We start from the raw sequence: 27,502 nt of genomic DNA on the forward strand, positions 1-27,502 counted from the left end.
AAAAAGAAATGAAACTGAAAAGGAGAAAAGAGAGAGAGCCTTAGAAACTAACAAATAAATTGGGCTGGCCATGTGAATAAATTTCAAAGTAAATCCAGAGCCATGACGTTCTGTACTTCTAGATTCTAGTTATATTAAAGTTTCATGCCTGGTCAAATCCATCTAAAGAAAGAAACTACGAACATATGAGTAGCAGGAATAACATGAGTTGGCTTTAATTTCCTCTTATTTAATTATGAAACACAAATTTGGTCCCCGTCCTCCACAAACACTGTTGCAGTAATAAAAAGGCTCATCTGCAGCAGTATGTTTTAAGAGGAACAACTGGCTTTCTCTAATCTTAGTATTCCAAGCACTGTTCTGCCAAAAGCCACTTTAAGAAACTCTCATCTGTGCCCTAAATCTCTTTAATATTTATGTAAATATTCTGTTGGATAAATGGTACTCTATATACCAGGTCTGATTAAAAATGATATCCCCCTTCCTCAATGTCAAATCAGTATTCATATATACCAATTGGTGACAGATAAAAGACTGCAATATTCCTGAATATCTTAAATGGGGGCAGGGGGAGAGCTAACATTGGAATAAAACAACTTAGGAAACAAAATAAATCTAGGATTTTTAGGTAAATTCTGTCATAAGTTTTAAAGCACTGTTACTATTTTAACTTACGCAAAAAATGATTTCAGGTATCTGCCAAGAATATTAAAGCACTGTTACTATTTTAACTTACACAAAAAATGATTTCAGGTATCTACCAAGAATATTTTACCAAGACTAACAATAATGGAAAGTCAACTTCTTTTTTCATTATAATACCTTCATATAAGAGAGAGCAAGCAAAGTCTCAACATCTAGAGAACTGAGTTGTAATCACTGCTACATTTTACATGCTTTCTAAAGTACCAAGTGTTATCACTGCAAAGTGCCACACTGTTCTCATCCACTGGCAACAGAGAAAAGCAGCACAAAGGGTGCATCATTTTAATTACAGGGACAATATCCCACAACATAACTCACCCAGGGAAGGAACTCGATTAACAAAAGACACCAGTGAAAAACTGGAGTTCAATTCATATCCATTCAAGTAAGAATAAGCATTTACCACACACAGCCTGAGCTGCTTGCTTCCACAGACAGTCAAACAATCTGTTTAATTTTTAAGCCATGAGCAAACTAATTTTTATCAATGTAATAAAAACAGAAATCTAAAAAGGATCTTTTACAGTAGCTTTCAAAAAATTAAAAAGCCACAAAATTAACTAACTCTCTACAATAATACCGCAGTATTACCTGGTGGGTCCATTTCTATATAAAACATCAAGTCTGTGCCACAATTTATATCTGTCTTGGCATATTCTAAATCCAGGTCTTCCATATTCCAAACAGTATTGTACATTTGTGCAAGAGTTTCCTTGGCTGAGCTCAGTTATAAGAAAAGAGTCCGGCTTTCTTTGTAATGGTGTCTTGGAATTCATTTTAAAACCTATAAGGGGCTGCACTGAAACCTATTACATCACACGCCCCAGCCAATCAAGTCAGAAAAATGTCACCAGACCACTCCTGCTTCATCAGTTCTCTTCCATACCAGCCTTAACATAATGCCAACCTCACTGAGAAGCTACATTTAATAGAACTGCAATATATACACGTTCATCCTTTCAAAAAGGTGTTTAATTTGACTGTTCTCCAGCAGCGAGTTTTCCAATTCCTTGTTTATTACTCCTTGCAGCATGGTACGCTCTGCTGTTGGCAGGTTGACAAAAGCTGATATGCTGCAGCTCCGAGCTTTTCTCCCCACTTAGTGCATCTGGGTTTATAGATAGCCCAGTCATTCCTTGGTTTAAAAATCTTACAAAGGCATTAAAAGGGTATACTTAAGCTATATTTTATAGTCCTTAGATATCTCTCATGAATAAGAGAAGCAGTATAGACTACTCCTGGTATTTTAGTCCTCCATAATTCACTGAAAGCCCAGAATTCAAACACTGTCACCAATGTACCACATTAGAAAGGACAGTTGAAAGAAAATGTATAGATAAAATGTCCTCCTCTACCAAACATTCCAAAGTTAAAACTAGACTTTATAGACTAACAATGAAAATTCTGAATACGAATGCAGACGCCTATTAGCAGAAATAATAAACGTAATTGTCAACATTATTAATGAGAATTTTAATGTGACTGCCTAAAAAAACTGGGCAAAGAAAATGCTTTTTCCAAAAAGAGGCTATAGATCAGAATGCAGAGTAGAGGGAGATTTATCTTTGCAAAATATTTCACTGATGAACCCATCTTCACTACTAATACTGCTTGAACGGGAAGATGATGTAATCACTTTTTTTTTTTTTTTTTTTTTTCTTTTTCCCCTCTATCTCAAACGCCTCACTCCGGGACAAATATTCCTTCTTAGCACTACTTAACATAAATAAATCAATTTTGGTTCTTCAAAGTCATTTTGCATATAATCCTGTCACCATTATAGGAGCCTACTGTACATTCTCATTGTGAACCAATCTCTCTTTACATTCACAATATTAGGATGGCGGGGGGGGAGGGGCCCTTCCCCATGTAAATGTGGCTCATTTAAAAAACTACAGTGGGTCTCTGTGATCTATGTACACATGTATGTCACATATTTGTGTGACCATTTGAAAAACACAGAAACCCTTGAGACTTTCTGTAAAATTTGGGATCATAAAATATATTAAAAAGCAGACCAAAGGCAAGGCATTCTGTTCTCTGACGTCCCGTCTAGTTTAATTCATTTTCCCATTATTGGGAAAAGCAGGCTCACCTTGTCTCTTCCCACCCTGTCCCACTTTTCTATTTGCCTAAGTTTACCTGAACTCAAATTCAAATAAAAATGGTAAAAGTGCCTGTATGCCCTCAGATAAGATTCAGAAAAACATTCTTTTTTAGTTTAATTAAAATGTCGACCCTCCCCCAAAGCAAGGAGACAAGTTCTCCGAGCAGCTGCGGCCGGTGTAACAGCCCAGAGTGCCCGTCTGTGCATTTGGGAACCGTCGGTGCAAACCAGTCTGGCTGTTGGATCTCCTGTGGCAAACTAACCCAGGGAGAAGACAGGTGATTTTCCCATGGTCTCTCCAAGCCCTGGCCTGGCACCAACTTCCAACCAAGCACGTTGTAATTAGTACCTTCTTACTGAACTTCCAACCTAAACCCTATCTTTCCCAGCCACTGTCCCCCTCGAGGACAGGGGGAGTGTCTCCCCTAATCTCCCATCTGTCCTCCCCAGGCAGCGCTTACAGGGGCGCCCGCACACACACGTACTCCAAGACAAACTACAGAAAGGCACCGCTCACTCAGATAAACCACAGGGAAGGAACAGAGAAGTGCACAAATTCAAGGCAACTTACTTTGCAGGTTATGCATTTCAACGGTTTCCCTTTGAAATGCCTGTATCCGACAATGAAAAAAAAAAAAAAAATCCCCAAAGCTGTTCTTCCACCAAGTGGGCCAAGCCCCCGCACCTCCCCCCAGCCTGTTCCCGGCAGGCAGTGCTCGTGTCCGGCGCCGAGAGTGCGCGCAGGAGCGGGGGCGCAGCCAGGACCCTCCGGGCGTGCACAGTGGCCCAGCTCTGCTCGGCTCGGCTCGGCTGGTCCCTCCGCCCCACGCCCCGCCCGGCAGTGCGTCCGGGCCACCGCCGCTCACTGCCGGCTCCTCATTGAGAAGCCAACTGGATTTCGCTACTGTATCGGGGAGGAAAGGAGCCCAGGCGCTTGCACGTCTCCCTTAGATAAAGATCGCAGCTTCATGATTAACTTGGGCAGGTTCAAATATTTGCTGATCTAGGGATTTCGGGAGGGGGAAGGGAGCCCAAGTCAAAGTTGTCATCGGCTGACAAGTGGCCAATGCAAGACCAACTTGCTCATTTTCGCCTGGGAAATGAGAAGGCCATTGTGAGGGGACCTAAAATAGTCTCACTGGCTGCTGAGCGCGCTGGCTGGCTCGCGGGGCTCAAGTAGCCGACAGTGAAGCGAGGCACTATGCACAGCCAAACACAGGAAGTGGCTGAGCTAGTCAGCAAAAAATAGAATCAAAGCCTCACTTGTAAAGGCCTGAACCTCTTGGAACAACCCAGAACACAGTGCCTCGCTCGTGTCCACCTCTTGCACCTCCTCCCACACACCAGCACAGACAGCCCCGCAGGTGTAACAGGAAAGCCCTTGTGAGCAACTCGGGCAGGGAGCAGATTACAAAAATGTTCAATAGTAAGTAGTAGGAGGGCATCCTCGGACGAATATTAAACCCCACACCACATGCACACTATACTCCATGATCATGTGACGATTCAGAAAAAAACAACACTGCGCCTATTTTTATGAGGTCGATTGCAACTCGCATTTAAATGGCCATACGACCTGCTAATTAAAAGGTGTCTCTGCATTAGGTTTATGTGCTAGCTAATGGGGTAAAGGATAGAAGGGCAGAGAAGGGTATACCTTTCTAGCGGATGTTTGCCCTTTATTTGAGAAGGTGGCAATGGACCAGACTTGGGATTATTGACTACTCTTTAATTAAAATTTGATCTAAGAAAATTTTCAGTTGCATGAGCATAGACAGCTTTAAGATTATCCAGGGAAATCACCAAACTTTAAACTAGCAAGTAATTTAGAGATCACTTCAATCAATTCCTTCATGCCATAGAGGGGAAAACAAAATCTGACCCAGGGAGGTGAAGTGGTTTGCAGAAGATTATAGCCCTAAGACTAGAACCCAATCTTCTGATGGTTTCGCATGTCCTTCTCTACCCATTGTCCCTGCTCCTCACTTCCCTTTGCTAGAGAAAGTAAAAAAAATGGACAAAACTGAAGTTAATCTTTTAAGCCACATGCAAAAAATTTCACACCCCCAGCAAAACTCTGTTTTTTTCTGTTTTCTATTTTTAGCTTGCTTAAATTAAAACAAAACATTTCATTCCCTTTGAAGACATAGGTTCTTTCAATAATACCCTCATACTCTGCATGGGAAAGTGATCCAGTGGTCACATAAAGTCCACACAGGCCAACAGCAGGAACTAGCTAGCTTCAGGGTTACTTGAAATATCTGGCAAGTGCTGTAAACCCTCAACGAAAGTGATTTCACAAACTTTCCTTTCGTGCAACTGATATAATATTGAAAAACTTTCCCAATGGAAATAACAGTCTATAAGTGAATCTGCCATCTGATCAGAGGGACATATGGTTAGTTCAGAGAATACCCTTGCATCCTGAGCTACATCATCTTGCCCTACTTTTAAAAATAGCCTTTCTAAAGCTAGAAACATTGGAAACATCAGTCTCCTAAGCATACCTGTCTGGATTCACATGATGTTTCATGTTAAAACCTTCTAAGATTAAAATGCTCTGTTAAGTCCACCAGTATATTTTCTGTTTCAGAAGAAAATAAGCCACTGGAAAGCAGTACCCTCTCAACGTATAGAAAGAAAGTCTTGAAATAGATTGGAAAAACTTTGCCTTTCAACAAATTTCTCACAATATGTACAATCATCTACCAGAGAGGTCCTATTATATTAGGAAAGTGTGAGCTGAATCTTTTTCCCGTTGAATTTTAGTGTTTAAAAACTGATCTGCAAGACACATGTTCTTTATTAGCTTAAAAAGGGAGCCCTCTGCTGGTAGAACTGAATCAGTAATTCCTGCTTTGGGAGAAAACCATCAACTTTCTGTATATTTCGTATGTCCAAATTTGACACAAACTAATGCACATAACTGTATTACTGTCACTTGATCTATATGACTCACTAACTAATTAGTAAATCAAAAGTACAGTTTTCACGAAGCTGCTAGTGTTTTAGGAAAACTTTTATTTTAATGTCAGCATTTCTCTGGGACCTTGAAGGCCTAGACACACTGGAAAACTAACTGTACCTTCTGGATTCTTTAAAACAATATGTATCATTTTCCCTTTCCTCAAAGTTTCGTAAAACTCATTTCAGAGGCAAATATAGCCCACTGTTTCACTTCTCAGCAGATATAGTCAGGAAAATGTCTCTTGATCCTTAAACTGTTCAAAAGTTACAAACTGAATACTATATTTCATATGTAAAAGTCACCATCAAGTGGCAAATGTTGCACAAGCAGCTTTCAACCTAGAAAACTTCTTCTTTTTCTGGACATCATTTATGAACAAAGACCATGAAAAAAAGAATAGACAACAAAAATTAACCAAAATCTTCATCTAAGGGTAAAATGGATACCTCTCTTCATAATTTTAACTTAAGACAACTTAGAACAGAGGGCCTTTTAGGGTAATTCAAATTATTTGCTCCATATCCACTGGTCTTAATTGATGTTGTGCTAACGAAAACATCCATTTAAGTATATAAATAAGCCCAGGTTTACATATGTATAAAATCTGACACATTCCACCAGGTTTCTGAAAAGGCATCCCCACTGCTTAGCAGAATAAAGAAGTCCCCCCCCGCAATTCTCCCTCAGATCTTTGTCCCTTGAGACAAAGAGACATCTGCACTGTGAAAACAAAAGTAAAACTGACTGTATACCCCTCCTAAACACAAACATACCAAAATACCTGTGTCTCTCAGAGCACAAATAAAACTATTGTTTGACAAAACCTAGTGTGGCTTGCCTGTTTAGTTCTACGCATCTAAAAACACGTAATTTTTCAAAGTTTCATTTTTCACCTTTGAAGCAACCCTCTAATGTCAGACCACATTTTAAACCAATAAAAACTAAATCAGAGACAAGTAAAGCTCTTTGAATGTCATTTCCCTCTACCTTAGTGCTTGCCTTTAGTCTGGGTTGAGAACCAAGCCCAGAGCATTTAAAACAAGACTTAATGAATCAGGCTCTTTAGGATGAATGTTTTACAATGTGCCAGTGGTTAAAAATTAACTTTGACAGGTGTAGAAGGGCAAGGGGGAGAAAGAGTCATTTATTTTCCACTCTGGGCTTTGAGGGTGCAATATTAGACTTCAATTATACATTAATATTTCTGAATATATCCATGAAATCTGAAATATGTAAAAACACTTATAATGGGTTTCATTCAAAGGCACCCTGTGTTAAATAGACTTATTTTTACCTTGGTTTGCCTACAGAAATCTACTTTACCTGCCTAAGCATTAATTGGGTAAAGATAACACAATGATTCAAGAAAACTTGTCGCTTGGCTTTAAATTTTTTTTTTTTTTTTTTTTTTTATTATACTTTAGGGTTTTAGGGTACATGTGCACAATGTGCAGGTTTGTTACATATGTATCCATGTGCCATGTTGATTTCCTGTACCCATTAATTCGTCATTTAGCATTAGGTGTATCTCCTAATGCTGTCCCTCCCCCCTCCCTCCACCCCACAACAGTCCCCGGAGCGTGATGTTCCCCTTCCTGTGTCCATGAGTTCTCACTGTTCAATTCCCACCTATGAGTGAGAACATGCGGTGTTTGGTTTTTTGTCCTTGCGATAGTTTACTGAGAATGATGTTTTCCAGATGAAACTGGCTTTAAATATTTTTAAGACTTTTTAGTAACAAAATAGAACAGCAAACTATCGACAAAGTCCAGAGAGCTTACTGTGTTGCCCTACCTTTTCCAAATCTTAGCTTCCCTCTGTAAATGAGGAGAATCCTTATTTCCCAGGATTGCTGGACGTATTAGATGTGTTGATGTATGACTATCCTTTGAAAGTTGGAAGTTTATCAAAGATTAAATTTAGGTAATTATTATGCTGTACCTAGTCCTCTGCTAGGAAGAGCTCAAAAGGAGAAAAAGCCTTTACCCCTGCCCTTTAGAAATGTAATTAAGTAGATTAATAAGAAAAACTGTAGACAGTTAAACCTAAGATGACAGGAAGCTGAAAGGCATAAACATATTGAATAGGTCGACTTAACTTGCATATAAAACAGGGGAAGGACCTACTTGAGTGCAGATAAAGTGGATGGCACTGCTTGGGGCAGCAACATATGGTTGCATATTTCGTGCACTGTGCAAAGGCACCTAGGCAAGATGGAGGAGTGGTGATGAAATCTAGGCTGCTCCATTCACCAAGCCACATATAGAGGAAGGGCTTCATACAAAGGCACCTTCCTCCCTCCAAGCAGTGTACCCACATCAGGGTGGCAACTTCCCAAGTGTCTCTTTTAGCCCCTACAGGCTCCTAGAGGCCGTAGCTCTGCTGGCTGGGAACATGGCGTCAGTAAGGCAAAGGCCTGACAGGATTCACACAACTAATGAGGAATGGGTGGACTGAATGAATTAGACCTGCTGAATGAAGACAGCTCCCATAAGGCCTCAAAAGCTAGAGTTGATGCGATAGATAGCAGAGAAATTATCAGTTCATTAAATCTCATACCAACCCCAGGAGAGAGGCATTAACCCAGTTCCACAGTCTGGAAAACAATTTGGAAAAGCAGAGTTACTCAAAAGAGTCGAGATTCCAATCCAGATCTATTTGAGTCAGAAGCCCACTGTTTTTTCCTTGATTGGACACTAAAAGCAGCCTCATTGCTCATGAAGTTTCCAAAAACCCAGGCAGCAGGGTATGGCAGATAGAATGGGCTGGAGTGTAGGAGGCGGCTCCTGGGCAGACCCGGTTTGGTCCCATACTGGCCGGGTAGCACAGAGCGAACCTCTATCTGTGGGCCTCGGTTTCCTCATGTCCAAATTGGTAAAGCTGGACAATGCTTTCAACTCTAAAATGATGTTTTTGTGATACTATCACTTAAAATATGTACTGCTTTTATAAAATACCAAGCCATTATTTTGTACTGTGTAATTTATTTTGAATAAGTCTTTAAACTCCATGCATCAAAATGCTATTTCTCCTTTGCCTATTCAAATTCTACCTATTCTTCAAGACACATTTCAAGCCCTATTTCTTCTATCAGCCTTTTCTGTCTACTCCATTACCCTAGAAAGTCACCAGCTGCATTTCTAAAGTTCTTTTTGTACTTAGAGTATGTGCACGCCCACCTAGCATTTAATTAGATACTATGTGCTAATGGGTCTTATTTGAACTGATACTTTGCCTCAAACATCATAAGCTTTGTCATTTCAAGTTCTATCTGGTAATAATTAGAAATGCTGTCTATCTGCCCTGTAACAGAGTCTTGCCTTTGTCTCCCTTAAATATCATTCAGGTACACATTTGTGTTCACGATGTTACTGTAAACGGCCATTCTCTGGAGATGTAAGGTGCTGTACTTTCAAAGTTCTGTCTGGTACTAGCACATGCTGTGGCAATGCTGAAGGACTCTAAGAAATTATTGCATTTTTTAAACCAGGCCTAAGAATCATTTCTTCAACCCAGGCTGCCATAGCAGTCATTTGCACTGGAGCCATTCCTGAATACAAAGATGTTCTGGATGGGGACGTTTTGTTCCTGGAGTGGGCAGTACAATGTATGCACACATGAGAGATACTAAAACAGCCATTTAATCCCAAAGGTCCTATACAAATTACACAAACTTCCTGGGAAAACGGCTCAAACTAGGGTTTAAAACCGACTTGGATTTAATTTTTTTAAGAGGCCACATAAATACTTTGATCTAGCAAATGTTCAAGGCTTTGTCATTCTTTAGCAGAGCTGATGGAACTAATCCTCCTTTGAAACAGGCGCACCAATTGCTCAGCAGAGAAATGTAGGGTCCTTTGACATATCAAACAGCTTTCCGGGTGGCATAATGAAAATAGTGCGGATACCCATTTTTACTTTGGTGGAATTAGGATGAAACTAACAAAGACGTTTAACTAGTTTACACCAGTCAGGCTAATCAAGCTCTACCACTGATTCTACTATACCTTGTGTAGTAGAAATTCTCCAAAATTCCATGTGATAAATTCATTTGTGGGTATCTGTCAAACCCTGTCTGGCTTTGGCTTCCATGTGTCTCCTCTCTCTAGAGGAGTGGCCGCTGAAAAGATCAGGAATACCCACTAGCCCTTCACTGAGAGCAGGGTCCAGCTCTCCCTAGTCTCTAACATAAACCTAACTTAAGTGCCATGTGCCACACCCCTACCCCTATTCTTTTCCACTAAGTCCAAAGGCAGCCTCTGAACACCAGTGCAGAGCTCCCAAATCCATTCACAGTGACCTGTGTACTCACACGAGATGAAGCCTTTTGGCCAACTCCTGGACTGAAGTCCTAGTCCCTACCTGTTGACAGTCTTCTTTGACGTAGTTTACCTGGAATTCTGGGCACCCCTGTTAAAACATCCTGCTTGCTGTGATTTGGAACATCCCATGCTTGCCTCATCTACTAAACCTGATACCTCTCTCTCACCTTTGGTACATTTGGGGCCTGTCCACATAAACCTTTCCCAATACCCGCATCTTCAGTGTTTACCTACCCCATCCTCTATCCTACCCCCTGCAGGTGGGTTTTGAGTCTAGGCCCTGGCCTCTCTTAGGCTGCCCCATCCAGATGCAAGTAACCAAGCCTGGCTGTACAATACCCAGTTAAGAAAAAGCACAACTTAACTCTCCAATGCATGAAGATGAAACTGAGTCCCCATGCCTGCTCATACAGAGATAAATATGGTAATCTGCATATATTACCTATAATAAATATATTCATGGAGTTTCATTTTAAGTTCCAGGCATAAATTAAGACTACAAGCAACACCTTTTACTGGTCCTGAAACTTCACACGTATAGGACCCTAGTCACTATTCTAAATGACCAGCGTCGATTAGCTAACTTTTAACTGGTATATAGCAAAATGAGGTTGTTTAGACTTTCCACAGTAGAAGAAAAATACATCCATTTAAATTAAATGCATTGCTGACATGGTCTACATTTCCTGCTTTGTTAAATGGCTAACTGAACAGCAGCCTGCTTTCAAAGAAGTGTCTGGTTTGCTCGAACTTGCTGCAGTGAACGCTCTGGTTTCATACTGCTTGCATTATTGAAAATGTTTATTTTGACAGGCATTTCTCAGCATAGTCACTTCCAAAAAACACATTCTAAAATACTTTAAATTATATAGTAATTATAAATCCCCTACTTTGTAAGCATTAGAAAGAAAAACAAAAATGTCAACAACTAAAATGAACTCCATAAATTTCCTTCAACAACCTGAAGCATAAATGTTGAAGGGTACAGGGAACTCTCCAAACTCTCACCTAAAACCAAGATGATTTAAAATCCGCAAATGTTGAAACTCGGGTAATAATTAACATATACACTACCACTCAGCTATTTTTTCTTTAAATCACAAGGTAACATATTACTACCAATTGTAATTCCATAAGAAGCTGTGTTACTTCAAAGGAGGTTTATAGCCCCCATTTTTTAAGGCTCTAAAAAATGAACAATGAGAGAATGTTAAATGTTCAAAAAGCATTACCTGGTGCAGGCTGTCGTTCATTCCATTCAGTTGAGATTAAAATTTCTATAACTTTTATGAGGTTTTCAGTATTATCAGAGCTGTAAGAAAGAGAGTTTATTAGAAACCTTTTCCCTAAAAGCAAACTCATTTTCATTTATATGCACTCAAGTGAATGTGTGTGGTAGCATCTGCACATGCATCTCTGGAGTAGTATATTTAGAATACGTTTTCATCACCAATCCATTTAGGACCACCCTCATCACCCCAAAATACATGTTTGTCTCCTTTCACTTACCTGGCTGCTGAGAATCTGAAAAGCATAGGGCTGAAAATTTCAGAGAGTACTCTTGCATTCAACAGATTTTTGCTGGAGGTCTGAGAGAGCTTGAAGAAATGTTTTAACAAATACTGAAGCGTAAGCCAATACTGATGAGGTATGCTAGGCGACCTAATAAGCTTCTTCAATAGCTGAATATATTCTTCGGAGCTTTGTACTTCTACAAGTTTAAAAAAAAAAAAAAAAGAGAGAGAAATGAGTAAGAGACTACTTCCAGGTATCAGTGAATAAACACCTAGAAAAGTTCTGCTCTTTCTTCAAGCTATAGGAGTCATTTAAGAAGTTGTTGGGAGAAGCACACAGGACATTTGTCCTTCTCATTAGAAAATGCATTATGAGAAAGTAGAAATCTCAGGTCAAATGGAAATGCACGAAGCTCAGTGTATAAAAAAACCACAAGCTGTTCAGGGTGTGCTGGCAGCAACTTAGCCAGTATTGAGCAGCTTCAAGTGTGATTGGCTAACTCAGAGGAGCATCAGATAAGTATCACAGGTTTTAACTTTGAAGGTTACGAACCACAGTTTCCTGTCCCCAAAGCACTTAACTGAACCTTAGCTCCTAAAACTGACAGCCCTCTTCCCTCAACTCATTCTGTTATGGCCACTCAGGGAAGACGACAGGAACATCCCCTATCACTGGATTCTAGTCCCAGTTCCTTGAATCTGACACTAGTACTTGGAAGACCGTGTCCTTCATTGACGTACAAACTTTGTTAAGACGAATAGGTTAACAATGAGCCATTTCTGATTCTGACATGCAGACGGGCTTCCCAAGCAAATGAGAATCTGGGTCTTCTCTTGGATGCTTGGGTGGAGGAGGAAATTTCAGGTGGTATTGTTGGCGGAGGGACAGGTTACTACTACTATTTTCTAACCACTATCTCTATATATGCAAGACATATACAAGCACCTCTACATCTCCATGTGTGTTCAGTGAGGTTCCCAGAAGAGAAAAAACAAACCTTGAGCTAAAGAAATCATTTCACTGTAAACGGCTGCTGGAATGACAGGATTTGGTAAGTCCAGGAGATAGCGTTTGAAAGCGTCGGCCAAAACGTGCACGTCGATCATTTCCAAGTCCACAGAGGCTGCATCTAGGAAACAATTTAAGAAATATTTCAGACATTTATTTTATAGAATACATCAGTTGGGCTAATTTTCTGAACAATTTGACTCACGTGTGACAAAAAAAAAGGAAGCAATATGAGGATAAATATAAGACACAAAGTATTCGTTAGCCGTACTTCTTATAGGAGTTGTTCCGGGCATTTGGGGTAGAACAATTTTTCCTGTGGAGGTCTGTCCGACATACTGCAAGCACTTAGGATGCCTGACCCCCTGCCCATGATGCCAGGAGCAGACCTCCACACTTTGGGGCAACAAAAAATAATGCCTTTGGTATGGGCTGAATTGGGCTGCGTCTTCAGTGGTTACCTCCCCCATCCTCTGTCCCACCCCTCTAAGCCCAAACTCCTAGTGCCTCAGAAAGTGACTGCATGTAAGTTAAAATGAGGCCATTAGAGTGGACTCTAATCCAATCTAACTGATATCCTTCTAGGAGGGGAAATGAGGACACAGAGAGACACACTAGGGATGCACAGGCACAGAGGAAAAACGCTGTGAGGATGCAGTGAGCAGGTGACCACCTACAAGCCAAGGACAGAAGCCTCAGGAGAAACCAAACATGCTTTTATCTCGGACTTCTAGCCTCCAGAACCACGAGAAGTAAGTTTCTGCTTTTTGAGATGGAGTCTCACTCTGCTGCCCAGGCTGGAGTGCATCTCTAGTGTGATCTCGGCTCACTGCAACCTTCACCTCCCGGGTTCAAGCGATTCTCCTGCCTCAGCCTCTTGAGTAGGTGGGATTACAGGCACGTACCACCACGCCTGGCTAATTTTTGTATTTTTAGTAGAGACGGGGTTTCATCATGTTGGTCAGGCTGGTCTCAAACTCCTGACCTCGTGATCCACCCTCCTCGGCCTCCGAAAGTGCTGGGATTATAGGCGTGAGCCACTGTGCCCAGCCAAGTTTCTGCATTTTAAGCCACACAGTCTGTGGTAACTTGTTACAACTGCCTGAGAAAACGAATACAGAACCCAAACATTTCCTAACATCCTCTGAGGGTGGTTCTGCCCTGACTGAAAAGGGTTCTAACTAGGAATGGTTAGTCATATAGTAAATGTTTCCTAAAACCTCAACAGGAAAAATTTAAAAATGCATATTCCCAGATTTCCTAAGACTTGAGTTGATATGTCTCAGAATTCATGTAAATGTCACCAACAGAGTGAAGGATTCAACAGTAAGATACTACAGACTTTTAGCAACCAATCTCAAGAATATCCATGAAAATAATTTGAACTTTTTTAGAATGTTTCTCCCTAATTCTGGCTGAGTATTACTAATCTAACCTGTGGACAATCTCAGAAAATAAGATGAGCATTCCTGTCCAGTAAATCCCTCAGCTAGGAAACAGGTCACGCGATCCAGTAACGGAGGTAAAACTCATCAAAATCACCCTCCAGGCACTCACTATGCATGGCACTGTAAGTACTTGGGTTGGAAAAAGACACAATGCCCAGCAGAAAAAAGGGATGCTGGAAACAAAGATCTGGGGGCAGGAGTGACCATGGGCCTCTAGAAAAGGAGAGGACTTTGGCTGCTGCTGAAGGATGTACACTAGCAATGCGAAGGATAACTTGAAAGTAATCTGGGGACTTGTGTACTCAGTGCAGCAAAGGTGGGCTGACGGGCAAGACACTACATTTGTAACAGCTTTACTAATGACAGTGTTAAGAATAAACTGGAAAGGCGTGCTGCTAGAAGTACAACTACCAGTTTCAGTTCTCTGAATCAAGGTGATGGGGGTCTGAATTCTAATGCGGTTAGAAATGTTCAAAATATTATTGAGACCTCATATTACTCAGTGATTGACTGCACTGGGCTGTGGCCTAGGAGAGAATGAGGAAGTATGAAAGTTTACTGCAAAGCGTTTGAGTATAAATGAGTGGGAGAAGGTAGTATCCTAGATAATCTTGAATGAAGTATGACAGTACAAATCATTCTAGGCTGAGCCTAAGACTACAAAAGTTCCTTGGACATATCATCATAAACCAAACTTGCCCCACTAAATAGGCTGACGTTCTGAAAGTGAGTCACACAACCACACAGCTCTAAGAAAAGTCAGTCTGGAATAGGATATGGATAGGTCAACTTGAGGAAAAGAATTATTAAATTTAAAAGGTGAAGAGGCGAAGCGTTAAATCACTTAAATGTCCTACAAACAACTAACCAGAGACATATAACATGTTTAACAAGTGTGGGAGGGGCAATACCATTGTAGTAGATCCTTTGCATAAAGGATCTACATTGAAGGTAATGCAATTGTGAGCATAATTAAATACCGTCAAATAAAATTGTGTGTGTGTCGCTACAGGAATTCTCTATGGTCACCACTCTTGGCCGTGCTTCTGGTTTCCCATACACTTTGCCCCATGTGTTTCATCTAATGTCTCTTTGCCCGGAAAATTAATATTACCAAATTTGCTTATCCTAAAATATGTGATAAAACATTTGGTAATGCAATATAAACGTTAAGATAATAAATATGCATACATCCCTCCCTCAGGCAGGGTTTCCCTCTGTGCTTCTGCAGTGCTAATGAGCCATCCCTCTATTAAGACACTTCCCAAGGAGTATAATCATCATGTGGGATTATGTGTCTCCCTACTAGACCGAGGTACGTCAAGGGCAGGGACTGTGGCTGTCACCTGCTCTTCTCGCATCCCTCAGTGTCCAGCACATACAACGTGTTAAATGTTTGTGGATTGAACTAGAAGGCTCTTAGAGTGAAGTTAATTCGTCAAAGCCCTTCTCTAACACATGAAGTATATCAAAAGAACTTTTATAGTATATGAATAAAATTATCCTATGAGGTCTTTGGGTAACCTTACCTTATGTCAAATTCTACTAGAGCTAGTGACAAAGTCCATTCTATTTATCTGACTTCTGCTCTCTAAGAATCCTTTTCTGCATTGAAACTGGCCTAACGTGCTCTTCCATTAGCTATTCACACCTGTCATGCGATGACTTTTGAAGAGCTACGTAATCTTTAGGTCTGGGTTGGAGCAGTTTGCATTCTCTCCTACCTCACTTTTCACTGAGTCTACTCATGACAGGTACCCAGTAAACTCTCCAACCCTTCACTCCTCCCTCCCTCCCCCTGGAATGGAGTCCCCTCTTCCTTAGGTCTCTCCCTAGGTTAGTGGTTCCCAGTGGGAGTGGGATCCTGCCCTCTACTATGAGCCATCTGGCAATGTCTGGAGACATTTCCGATTGTCACAACTGGGGGAGAATGCTGCTGGCACCTCATGGGTAGAGGTCAGGGATGTGGCTAAGCATCCCACAATGCACGGGACAGGCTCCTGCTCTTCCAGCAAAGAATTGTCCAGCCTAAAATGTCAATAGTACCAAGGCTAAGAAAGCCTGAATTAGGTTAAATGAAACCAAAAACTGTCAGGTGAAAATCTGAATCATTAAAACTCTCATGAGACAAAGAAAAAATTCATTTTAGGGCAAAACTAAAAAAGAGAAAAAAATCAAGGACTTTTGGAGTCAGAAAAATTAGCCACTCAGCCACTGGAAAATGTGAAAGCAATTATTTACCTGAGGGTCAGCTTTCTTTTCTGGTGAGTTAAATTTACTAGGACATACATCACAAGGTTAATGTGTGGATGAACTAGCATAACAGATGCTAATAAAAGTGGGCTATTGTCTGCCATGTCTGTCCTTTTCAAACACTGGTAATTCATAAGGTTAGTTAAAAGCCATAATTTTTTTTTTTTAGGTGTAAGTGACTATTTTGGAGCTTCCTCCAGGATATTATACAATATTTTTATGTATTGAAAAATCTTTGAGTTGGAAACAGATCTGGCAGATCCACTCCCAAGTTTGGACATCATTTATTTATTTATATTTTTTTTGGGGGGGGGCACAAATTTCACTTTTTTAGCACAGACTCCAAATGAAACCAGTTTTCTGTGTGCTTTGATCTCACTGGGGAAGGAAATCTGTTGGTCAAAATGTACCGTTGACGTGAATCTTTGTTGACTCTATCTCACGAGTGGTGTGAAGAGTCTTTTTTTTTAAATAACTAAACTGCATCATTTTGTGTTGATCACATTATAAACCTAACCACTGTTTCTCAAATAACTTCCACTTCATCAGGCTCTGATGTCTAAACTCTTCCTGTGACTAAACGTGTTCATAATTTGACCAATTTTCTGACCCAAGCATGTGTCTTCATTTCAATTGGCTAAGGACAAAATTCAGCGTTTCCTTAATGCCCTGATAAAGCTGTCAGAAATACCGAAAAACAAGCCTTTTCACCTTGAGTGTTCTGCATGTTAACTTCTAATGACCTGCTCTGTGGGAAGTGCAGGAGGCAGAGCAGCAAAGAGGATATGCTCTGTTCCCATGCAACTGATTTCCATGTACAAAGGAAAAATGAAGTTAAACTTTTTTTTAACTTTTAAAACATCTGGTCAGAACATTTCAAGTGTAAGAATTTACTGATACTGATAAAGGTCTAGTCTCCTCCTTTTCTCCAAAAAAACCTCTTTTCTAAAAGTCTCAGAAGTTGCCTCATTTTGAAACTGCCTCACGCTTCAAATTCTCATTTACTATCATGTGGGCATTCTTTGGACAATTATACCTCTGAAGGAGTCTGAAACTGGGTTTCACTCTTTTTGGCTTAAACACCTAAGTTCAGTTAAAATGATGTGAGGCAGTACATAATTTTTTTAAGTGTTATGAGGGAATGAAGGATCTTGAGAGATTTATAAGAAGATGACTTGCTGGAATGCTGGCAAGTAAATTGATTTGTAGTTTTTCCTCTATGCCAAAGGAGGGAGTGGGTGTTTGGGGTACTAAAGCCCTCTGGGCTGAATTAATTAGTGTTATTTAACAAACTGTCCTCAATTCTTCCCAATTCCACATCCAGTGACACCATGTTGGTTAGCCTGAAATAAGCCCCGGTGGGAATATTCATGCCACAAACCAGGGCCTTTTTCTTCCTAGAGAGTTGGTTTATCAGCACACCACTGAACATAACAATATCATGATGTTACTTAATGTACTCAACACAAAAAAAAGCAAGAAAGAAGGCAAGCCAGAAAGAAAGGGAAAGGGAAAAGGAAAATGGAAGGGAAAGGTAATAAAAGAAAAAGGATGTCAGAAAAGACATTTCTTAAGTGACATAGGCTTAAAAAACTTTTTTAATTGATTCAGATGAATTAGATGTAGCCAAATTCAGGGTCAAGGAAAGATGGTAGATACACAGAGCGAGAGAAACACCAAGATGTGGTTTCTCTCCTCTGCAGGGCCCAGGGCCTGATGGCTATGATGATGACCAACATGCCTGCAGGGAGGTGTGCACACACTTGCAGCCCAACTCAGGAGAAAAATTTCAAAGGTTTGCACTGTTAGCATAACAGGGCAGGGAGAACTGTGCATGATTTGAGTTCCCTTTAAATTTAGAACATTGCATAGATTAAATTCAATTTTGTGTGTGTGCATTACCTGAAACAGAAAGCCAAGACCTGTCTTTCCCATTTGCATTTCTAGCTCTGTGACACTCACCACAATCAAGAAGCTGTCGTAATTCTGCCAGGTTGCTGGAGCTCTGTGTTCTGTATAGAGTTGAACATTCCAGACCTAGGACACAAAACAGACCACAGACCATGTATGCAAAACACAGCTCTCTGGAGAACCTGTGAGCCTGCTGCCAGAGACATTCCAGTTTCCATCCAGTATCTGTTCTAGATGTGTACCAAATATTCTTGGAAGTCAACTCCTACTATTAATCTTATCTGGCATGTCGATAATTTTGGCAAAACCATCTGGCCTCTAAGAAGAAAGTTAATCATATTTATTAAATTATGAAGAATTTAATAGTTTCCATATGGAAACTACATGATAATCTAGAGTTAGAAATTATAGACCGAGACATTTTTCCCAGTACTTAGCCCCGAACAGTTTGAGTGTCCAGCCGAGTATCTGGACATGGCTGATAGTAGGAAATTTACTTAATGAATGCACAAGAGACAAATAATAACAGCCATGAAATAAGGGTAGAACAAAGGAACTGATGCCCTCTAGCAGTCTGGTTACCTTTCTTTTCAATGGCTTCCAGGAGCTTGATAAGAAGAGGCGGGGCAATGTCAGGAGGGGCAAACTGCTCTGCAAGATCCGGGAGAGTCAAAGCTGCAAACAACAAAATCCCACCATTGTATGTAATTTGGATAGTTGAATGCATTAGACCACAATGAAGGACGTACAAAATAATTTAATTACATCTGAACTTTGCAAACTCAGGCCCGAGTAAGAAGAACCCCTGCTCTGGGCTTTTGCACTTTCCACGCCAAAGTGATATGCCCACTGCTTCTCACCTAGGGTCTACTCAGAGTAATGCTCCAGGATTTCCTGCTAAATGGCCTTTCCCCTAGGTCCACCCTCCCCAGGGCAAACCCCCCTGTCTAGGTACACCCCTGGGACCCAAAGTTGGGGGGAGTGGCAGGATGGATGGGAGTTTGGACGTGCAGGGAGAAGCCAGGGATGAACCAGGATCCAGCTCTCCCCATAATACCACGCTCTAGGGCAGAACTCTCAGGAGCCCAAGAACCTGAATTCAGATCCCTCCTCCTGGTCATTAGGAAGAAATAACTGCCCAGAAAGGATGGGACAGATTTTATTGAACAGTTTGTTGACATGATTTATAACAAAAATACTTAGGCACGGGCCTTACTTGGGCCTCTTTTTGCATTCTTGCCCCAAGCCTCACAAATGGCCAGGTATGGGCTGAGTCTCAGATCCAGAAGCCAATATGAACGATCACTGCCCACTTAATATCAAATTAAATTTCTGTGTAATTTTGTCAAAGCCTTTATTTGTTTATATATTTTTTGGTCAGTTAGTAGTTTTTAAAATGTGGTGTTTTCATAAACTTTTTCCATGCATTTTAACCATTTGCAATGATACCAAAAAATCTAACTGGATGACACTCATAAATAACATTCTTCAACATTACATTGATAACCTTATTCTCAGTCCCAAAAAAATAAATAAAACCATTGTAAGCAAAAAAATTCTCAAATTATGCCAGAAGAGGGAGCTAAATATATTCATCTTAAATTTGTGAAACTGCAAAATAAAGGTAAATTAAAGTCATTATGAAAATATAAGTACAACCTGTTTATTAGCCTCATGGCTTGCAGTCTTTTCTAGGAATAATTTATATAATCTGAGAAAGACTAAATATTTGCAATTTTGTTTCTGTGAGATTTTACCAGTATAGCTCTTTATTAGAAGCCATATACTATGGTAAACAAATTTCCTTTTGCTTTTTTGAGACAGGGTCTCGCTCTGTCACCCAGGCTGGAGTGTAATGGCATGATCATGGCTCGTTGCAGCCTCAACTTCCTGAGTTCATGTGATCCTCTCACCCCAGCCTCCTGAGTAGCTGCGACTACAGTGCACAGCATCACTCCCAGCTAATTTTTTGTATATTTTCAGTAGAGACGGGGTTTTGCCATATTGCCCAGGCTGGTCTCGAACTCCTGGACTCAAGCAATCCGCCCACCTCAATCTCTCAAAATGCTGGGATTACAGGTGTGAGCCACTGCACCTGGCCAACAAATTTTTAATTAAGCCTGTATTTCAAGTACTAAAAGTCAACATACAACAAATTCATGTTACAAAAGTAATGTAATTAAATTTTGATCTCCGAGAAGTATGATTAAGTCGTTTTGCAAAAACATTCTTTCAGATTGCAGTATGCAATGTGCAGTACATAGATGGATGCATGATCTTTCCACCTAATTCTATTAGCCACTGCAAATACCCAGGATAAAAAGAGAAGAGCTATATTATGAGGGAAAATCCTACAGTAGCACTATTAGAGCTTGCTATGATGATGGAAATGCTCTACAGCTGTGCTCTCCAATAAAGCAATAACTAGCCACGTGGCTATTGAGTAAAATGCAGCCATTCCAGGTGAAGAACTGAATTTTTTATTTTAACTGATTTAAATGGAAACAACCATATGTGGCTAGTGCCCACAGAATTAGAGAGTATAGTCTTACTTGCCTGCACAAGGGCAAATTTTGTCAATGGCAGATGAAAGATTCCCGAGTCAGCTTTGTGGTAGAGACCCCACTACTCTAAAGCTATCCCTGAAGACAAGGCATCTTAACATAGAGCTAACCAATATTTGAACTCAAAGCCCTGCAATGTTTACCACTCAATTTCTTGAGTGACTTTGTCCTACTGCAACATCACTGTAACACATCTTAGGTTTCATAAAAGCACAAACGGCCAGCCATTAACTTTCCAGTCACTGTACAGAGGGTTGGGTGGGAACTTCACCTCTCTCCAGTGTCTCCCACACCTGCCGGAGCTAAGCACCACCTGGAGAACGTGCTGGAAATACTGATTCCCAGGTACCACCCTAAATCTTCAGAATCAGAACATCCAGGAATGGGCTAGTAATCTGTTTGGGGTTAGAAATAAGCTTCAGGACGTACTCTTTTGATAAGAAAATTCATGTGGGTGATCCTATGAAAAAATCCAGCAATGACATCGCTCAAATCTCTATATGTTAAAATGTAAATATATCTGAAAAGCACTTCAAATGCAAACGTCTTAAAGGTTTCATAGTCCAATTAAAAGCATAAAATTTTAAAGGAAAGATTATAAAATGAAAGAGCACACCATTTCATTTCCTCTGATAAATTATAAACCAATTCCCTTTGCCTTAATATCAACTCCCAAAAGTATCCTCTGTCACAAACACCTTCTACACTGAATACAATGAAATATCATCCTATCAGCATATATAATAGAAGGGAAATATAAAGGTAGAGAAATGATGTAGAAAAGTGTTATTAATTAAGATCCATTATTGTGTCATTCCTTAGGCCTCTCAAAGTAACAAGACTTAGCACACCCCAAATCTCAAAAAGCTAAAGATTAAATAGTAAATACATATCCATGCAACTCTCATGCAACCAATATGCCAATTCCTCTTCCCCTTTTCTCATAAATTACACAGGCATTTTTTTTAATTAAAAAAAACTATAATGTTGGCTCTGAAAATGGAATTACTTAATAAAGGTTTGTCTCATTCCAGAGTCTTATCAACACAATCATTTCTGCAGGCAAATATGAAAGTTAAATTAAATGCTAATTAAAGATTTCATCTAATTGTGATTGAAATATGCACCCAAAAGTTGTTATATTGCTGGGCTGGCAAATGCTCCATACAAAAGGGTTTCCAGCTCTCTCTTTCTTCATTAAGCTTGAAAAATGTTTTTAAAAAAGCAAAACTTCTTTGCTTTCCTTTGTCTTTTCAATGTTTTTTCGGCAAAAACTGTTAGTTTACCTGCAGTATCCTGAGCTACAAAACATTATGTTTTACACATTACTCATTCAGGTGTTGGACGAAGTTTCTGAAAAGCACTGTGCTACACCAAGTCAGGATCTGTGAGAACACTGGAACTTTTCTCAAAATGCACAACAGATTGCTTTAAAAAGAAAAAAAAAAATACACATAGGTACTAGGAAGTGTAAGTACTCTTTTTGTAATGTATTCAGTGACTCCCCATTGAATTTTTAATATTGAAAAAAGCTTTATCGCTCAAATGTATGAATCATCATAGCTGATCAGGATTTTGCAAACGGAGTTTAAAATGGTAAATTTTACAAGGATTTTTTTTTTAAATAGCAATTCAAAGATTTTCTATTCCTTAGTAAAAAATGTCTGTGAGTCAATCCATTTCCTCTTTAAAATATTTAGACACGGGGAATGTGAAAGTTCTACCCAAAAAGCTTTAAAGTGTATATCATCTACTTCCAACTATACGATCAATTACCACTGAAAGTCTAAAAAGTCCTTTAAAACAAAATATTAATTTTTATGACAATCCTGAAATCAACCATGCCTTTAATTTTACTAAATACACAAGGTCAAGAATTACTTTTCCATTAGATTCCACTTTAAGAAATTCCAACAGGAAATGACAATTGCTAGGAATTACCAAATTTGGCAAGTTGTTCTTTGAAAAGTCCACGATAAAGCACCATGTTACAAAGTTTGATAAACCAAAAAATAATAGGACTAAATATAAAAAGAATCAAATATTATCAATTATATAGGGTGGGGTATGGAGCAAACACAAATTAACAGAGCACCATCCTCCAACAGTTTATATATAAATTCTCATTACAGTTCAGCTTTTGATTTTTATACCTGAATAAGTAATGGGTTTTGGTTGTGAAGCTTGCTGTAGCACAGTGTGTAAGTCTGGAGAACCAACTCCACTCTTAAGAATCTGGGCAAATTTGTTGATTCCTTTACTACAACCCAATCTCAGTTTTTCACTAGCTAAATCATTTTTCATGGAAAGAAATCAGTATTGCTTAGAAAGAAAAGGATAAAGATCAGCAGAAAGGTTTAAAAGTGGTGAATCCAAGACATGCATTATTTCAAAAGAAAGGAGGATTCAGCCTTCAATGTTGACCAGAACACCAATGAACTAGGTGTCCCAGGTTGTGGGAAGAATATTTGATGACACATCCGATGCTGCATTTTCCACTGGTTCTAGTTTTCCCCCTTTGCCCTGGTGACAGCCAATCACATGGAATAGAAAAAGAGCCTTCTCTCCAAACTTCAGCCCTTCCCAAACCACTAACATGGACAGGCCTCGACAGTCCTTGGGCACCAGCGGTGTGTGGGAGACAGTGGCATTCTTTGCATTAAGTGGTGCCAACACCGTTATGAAGTGCAAAATGAAACCACCACACAGCTGCACCTTCGGGAGGCATTCACCATAAAAAAAGATATTTTGAAGTTAGTGCCTGGCAGGGCCCAGCGGAAAGTTTAAGCTGAAACACTGGGACTCCAGAGGCTGCCCAAGCCAAATATTTCATTACTGATGGAAGCAGTTTGGAAGTGTGTGAAAAACTGCCACTTACCTCTAAAAATGTAATACAAAGAAAAGAAAGTGCATATGCAAAGTGTGGATCAATATTATATCAAGATGTTAGTCTGTCTGCTAACTGCTGCTGAGTCAAAGCTATTTCTGTCTGAATCTCTCTCAGGACTTCAGGTGAAAAATGTATATTCTGGTGGGCAAATCTAATCCCAATTCTTTTCTTAAATAAACCTTTAAAGCATATTCATACTTTATGCTTGCAATGATTAACACCCTGAACTTTAATCTTATTAAGCTTTATGGGTGATGTTACAACAAATGATGGCCTGTGCTCTTTGACTAGGCAAAAACAAAGCAAAAACTCCAACCATGAGTTCCTTAATTTTGGGACACATCTGTTTAATCAGTAGTAAAAAAGTGATTAGAAGCAGAGCTTTAAAGCCAAGGAGGCTTAGGTTTTAATCCTGGCTTTGCCACTTACTGAATTCAGTAATCTTGGGCAAGTTAATTAACTTGAATCCCATTTATTCATCTGTAAAATGGGAGTAATTATGTGTAGTAATAAGGATTAAATGAATAATATATATATATAAACATGACAGGCATCATGCCCAGTATGTAGAAAGCACAAACTAATAGGTAGTTATTATTGTTAGAATTAGTCATGTAATCTTTATTATTGTTTAGATTATGGAAATACCCGATTGCAATTGCAGGTTTTAAGACCAGAAATTATCATACTTAGACAGACTCTTCTCAATACTTTTCTAAGGAAGCAAGCTGGAAGCATATTTGCATTTTGCCTTTGTCTATATAAACAATACTCAAAATCTTCAGAAGTCAAAACCAAAATATTTTCAATTTATCACACTTTTCCCCAAAAGGACCACAATACTAATATATTTGAGATATTAGACTTCAGTTTTCTGAATGTGAAGACAAAATGAAGTTGGAATGACTGTGTGCTAAATTATATTGAGCGTGGCCGAAACAAGAACTTTTTGCAGGAAGGAGAAAAAAAGTATGCGCAACTGAAAATGAGAGTACAAAGAGTAGATGTGGAAATAAATCTTCAGCCATAACTACATTATTTTCAGAGATAACTAGCACGAGGGAATTAAAAGAGTTGCCAACAGATTTAAACTAGAAGTTTGCAAATCTCCTCAGATACCCTAATTAGTCTTTAATATCGTTAAGTTTATCTTCTCCCATTTATCTCTCCTGCTGCACAGCTAAAAACAAATGAAAGGGATTTGAGATCCTCTGTCCATTCATTTTATTTCTGGACAACAGACTAGTACAGAAAACAAACAGCAGGCAAAGACCTTATTAAACCTAAGCAGACCTAACAGCTTTGTTTCTGACAGCCTTAGCTAAAGCCTCAGAGTTAAGAGGTAACTGAAATGCAAGATTACATTTAATCTTTGACAGGCTAGCCTAATTAATTGTGATCCTTATCACCTAAATTGGAGTTTGATTCTAAGATTACCAATTTACAGTGTATAGCAAATTAAAATGCTAGGCAGGATGTAAATGGCGAAGAAAGGGGCTTCCTCCTCTCCTCACCAGAAAAATAATTTATACCTGAGTCCACAGGATTTTTGAAGCCAGTGATTTATAAGGAAAGTTGGTCTTTCGGTGTGCTAAGAAAGATTTCCTAAGAAGTATGACCTAGAAAACCCAAAAAAGAAAAAAGACAAATCACAGGCCATACCACGCAGTGGGCGGTAGGCTGTTTGCTGAATGATTAGTACTGAACATCAACTAGAAGCCACATTCCCACAGTAAGTATTTTACAGAAATATTTTCATTTATTTTTCATAGCAGTTCAAAGGTGTATAGTCTCTATTATCCCCAATTTAAAGGCAAGGCAACTATTTGGCCAATGTCACAAAGCTCTTAAGTAGTGCCTATGTATTGTTTGGGCTTGTCTTCCCTGCGCCAGAGTATACAAGCGCCAGTCAAGGAAAGAAGCTTATAGTAAGTTTCCCAACACTTCCCGCAAGCCTCCCTTCTTTAAAAGGTATCTGCAATAAGGGTGTTATGAAACACACAGATATCTGATGGTCAATCCCACAAGGGAATAACCTTAATACTTTCTGATTATGTTCAAGTTGAATGATCTTGATAATAGCAGTTTTTGTACTTCCTCCCCAAATAACAAGTTAATATATTCTCTCTCGTTATGAACTACTTTGAAATGCAGATAATTAACACTGTAAATGGAAAAGCAATAGGAGCCCCTATTAATAACCAGAGAAAGGCAGGGGCATTCCAGATGAACCACCCTATCTCTGGCTGAGGGCAAACTTGTGGAGACACTTCTCTCCTACTTACATGTGATGATAAATTTCAGAGTCAAACTTATACAATGTCACGTTAGAGATGCTTAAAAATAATAAAGCAGAGTTGTAAAATGTAACTTGAGAAGCTGCGATGTCACAAGCAATTGAAGGATCCCCTGATTAGTATTAGGAGAGGGCAGGGTGATGGAGAGGAACTGGACGGAAAGATGCTACTGGCAGACTAGAGACCAGAAAGAAGCTTTGGATCCAGGCTGGGACCTCACTGACAGTGCAGAAGCAGGCCACTGGCTGACCAAGGAGAAAGTGAGTGGGAAGAGAAGAGAGGAACTGCCAAAAACACAAGTTTGTCCAGCCAGACCGAACAAGCACTCTTAAGAAAGCCTGGATGGAAATGAGAAAAAAGCAGCACCAGATTCCTTTTAAATAACTACAGAGAGTAGGGGTTTTTTCTCTGACATTTTTAAATATCCTGAAAAGTTGAAAGAATTGTTTAGTGAACGCCCACATTATCTTTCACCTAGATTCTACGATTAGCATTTTATCATATTTGCTTTATTTACATATTTATCTGCCAGCACATTTTTTTTAAAGATGCTTTTTAAAGTCAGATGTGGAAGTCAGTTGCTACGGACTGAATTGTGTCCCTTCCCCCCAGATTCATGTTGACGCCCTGACCCTCAATGTGATAATATTTGGAGATGGGCCTTTGGGAGGCAGCTGAGTTTACAGGAAGTCATGAGGGCAAGTGCTCTCACGATGGGATTAGTGCCTTTATAAGAAGCAGCACCAGAGACCTTTCTCACCACCCTTCCCATGTGAGATCCCAGTGACAAGGCGGCAGCCTGGAGGCTAGGGAGAAGGCCCTCACCAGAACCCAACCACACTGGCACCCTGTGAGAAATAGATTTCTAAATGTCTATGGTGGTACAGACATAAACACCAGTCTGTGGTGTTTTGTTATGGTAACCCTGACCGAACACATCAGTACACTACACCCAAAGAGAGGAATGGAACCTTGTCTAGAAAATGTCAATGTCAAACACAAATTCTGTAAGTATTTAGTAAATAAATACCCTCTGCATGTCAGAATATTCCCAAGGGCAGTAGTTGGAGGCAGTGGTTCCCCAACTTTAATGTACATATTAATAACCTGGTTCAGGAAGTCGGGATGCAGTCTGGGATTCTGCATTTCCAACAGGCTCCCAGGTGATGCCCATGCTGTCGGTCCTCAGACCACAATCACACTTTGAGTAGCAAGGATTGGGGCTGAGCCCACCAGCCACAGAGAGGAAATCCAGACCACTGTGGGAGACAGAATCCCAGCGATGGACCTTCTTACTGATAACTTGTTGCCTACATGCCTGAGTTTCACAGGCTGATCTTACACCAGACCCCAAATGATACTGATGGACTGGAGGGTCTAGCTAGCATATGAAATTCGGTCTGATACCACAAAGAATTAGGTATCAAAAGACAGACTAGCAGCCAGGAGCTCTGCTGCCCTGTGCATTGTGTACTGATGAGTGGAGAGGGACTATGTGAGCCACAACTTGCCCA

General features: G+C 39.9%; 1 protein-coding gene across 8 annotated transcripts in view; it reads right to left on the reverse strand.

The window, feature by feature from the left end:
• PIK3R1 (phosphoinositide-3-kinase regulatory subunit 1) overlaps positions 1-27,502 on the reverse strand; it is an 87,695-nt gene that overhangs the window by 9,319 nt on the left and 50,874 nt on the right. For 4 of the 8 annotated variants that reach the window (XM_063623174.1, XM_055251453.2, XM_063623175.1 and 1 more), the window contains exons 3-7: positions 18,820-18,912; positions 18,289-18,363; positions 12,615-12,746; positions 11,612-11,813; positions 11,335-11,414 (exon numbers count right to left, since the gene is read on the reverse strand). In XM_063623174.1, coding sequence (XP_063479244.1) covers positions 11,335-11,414; positions 11,612-11,813; positions 12,615-12,746; positions 18,289-18,363; positions 18,820-18,912 — 582 coding nt within the window. Of the gene's footprint in view, positions 1-1,296; positions 3,356-3,383; positions 4,061-11,334; positions 11,415-11,611; positions 11,814-12,614; positions 12,747-18,288; positions 18,364-18,819; positions 18,913-27,502 lie in introns of those variants that run through there. The other 4 variants (XM_055251458.2, XM_055251457.2, XM_055251455.2 and 1 more) reach the window with 2 other exon arrangements.

This window comes from Symphalangus syndactylus, chromosome 18 (assembly GCF_028878055.3).
Source record: "Symphalangus syndactylus isolate Jambi chromosome 18, NHGRI_mSymSyn1-v2.1_pri, whole genome shotgun sequence".
Lineage (NCBI taxonomy): Eukaryota > Metazoa > Chordata > Mammalia > Primates > Hylobatidae > Symphalangus > Symphalangus syndactylus.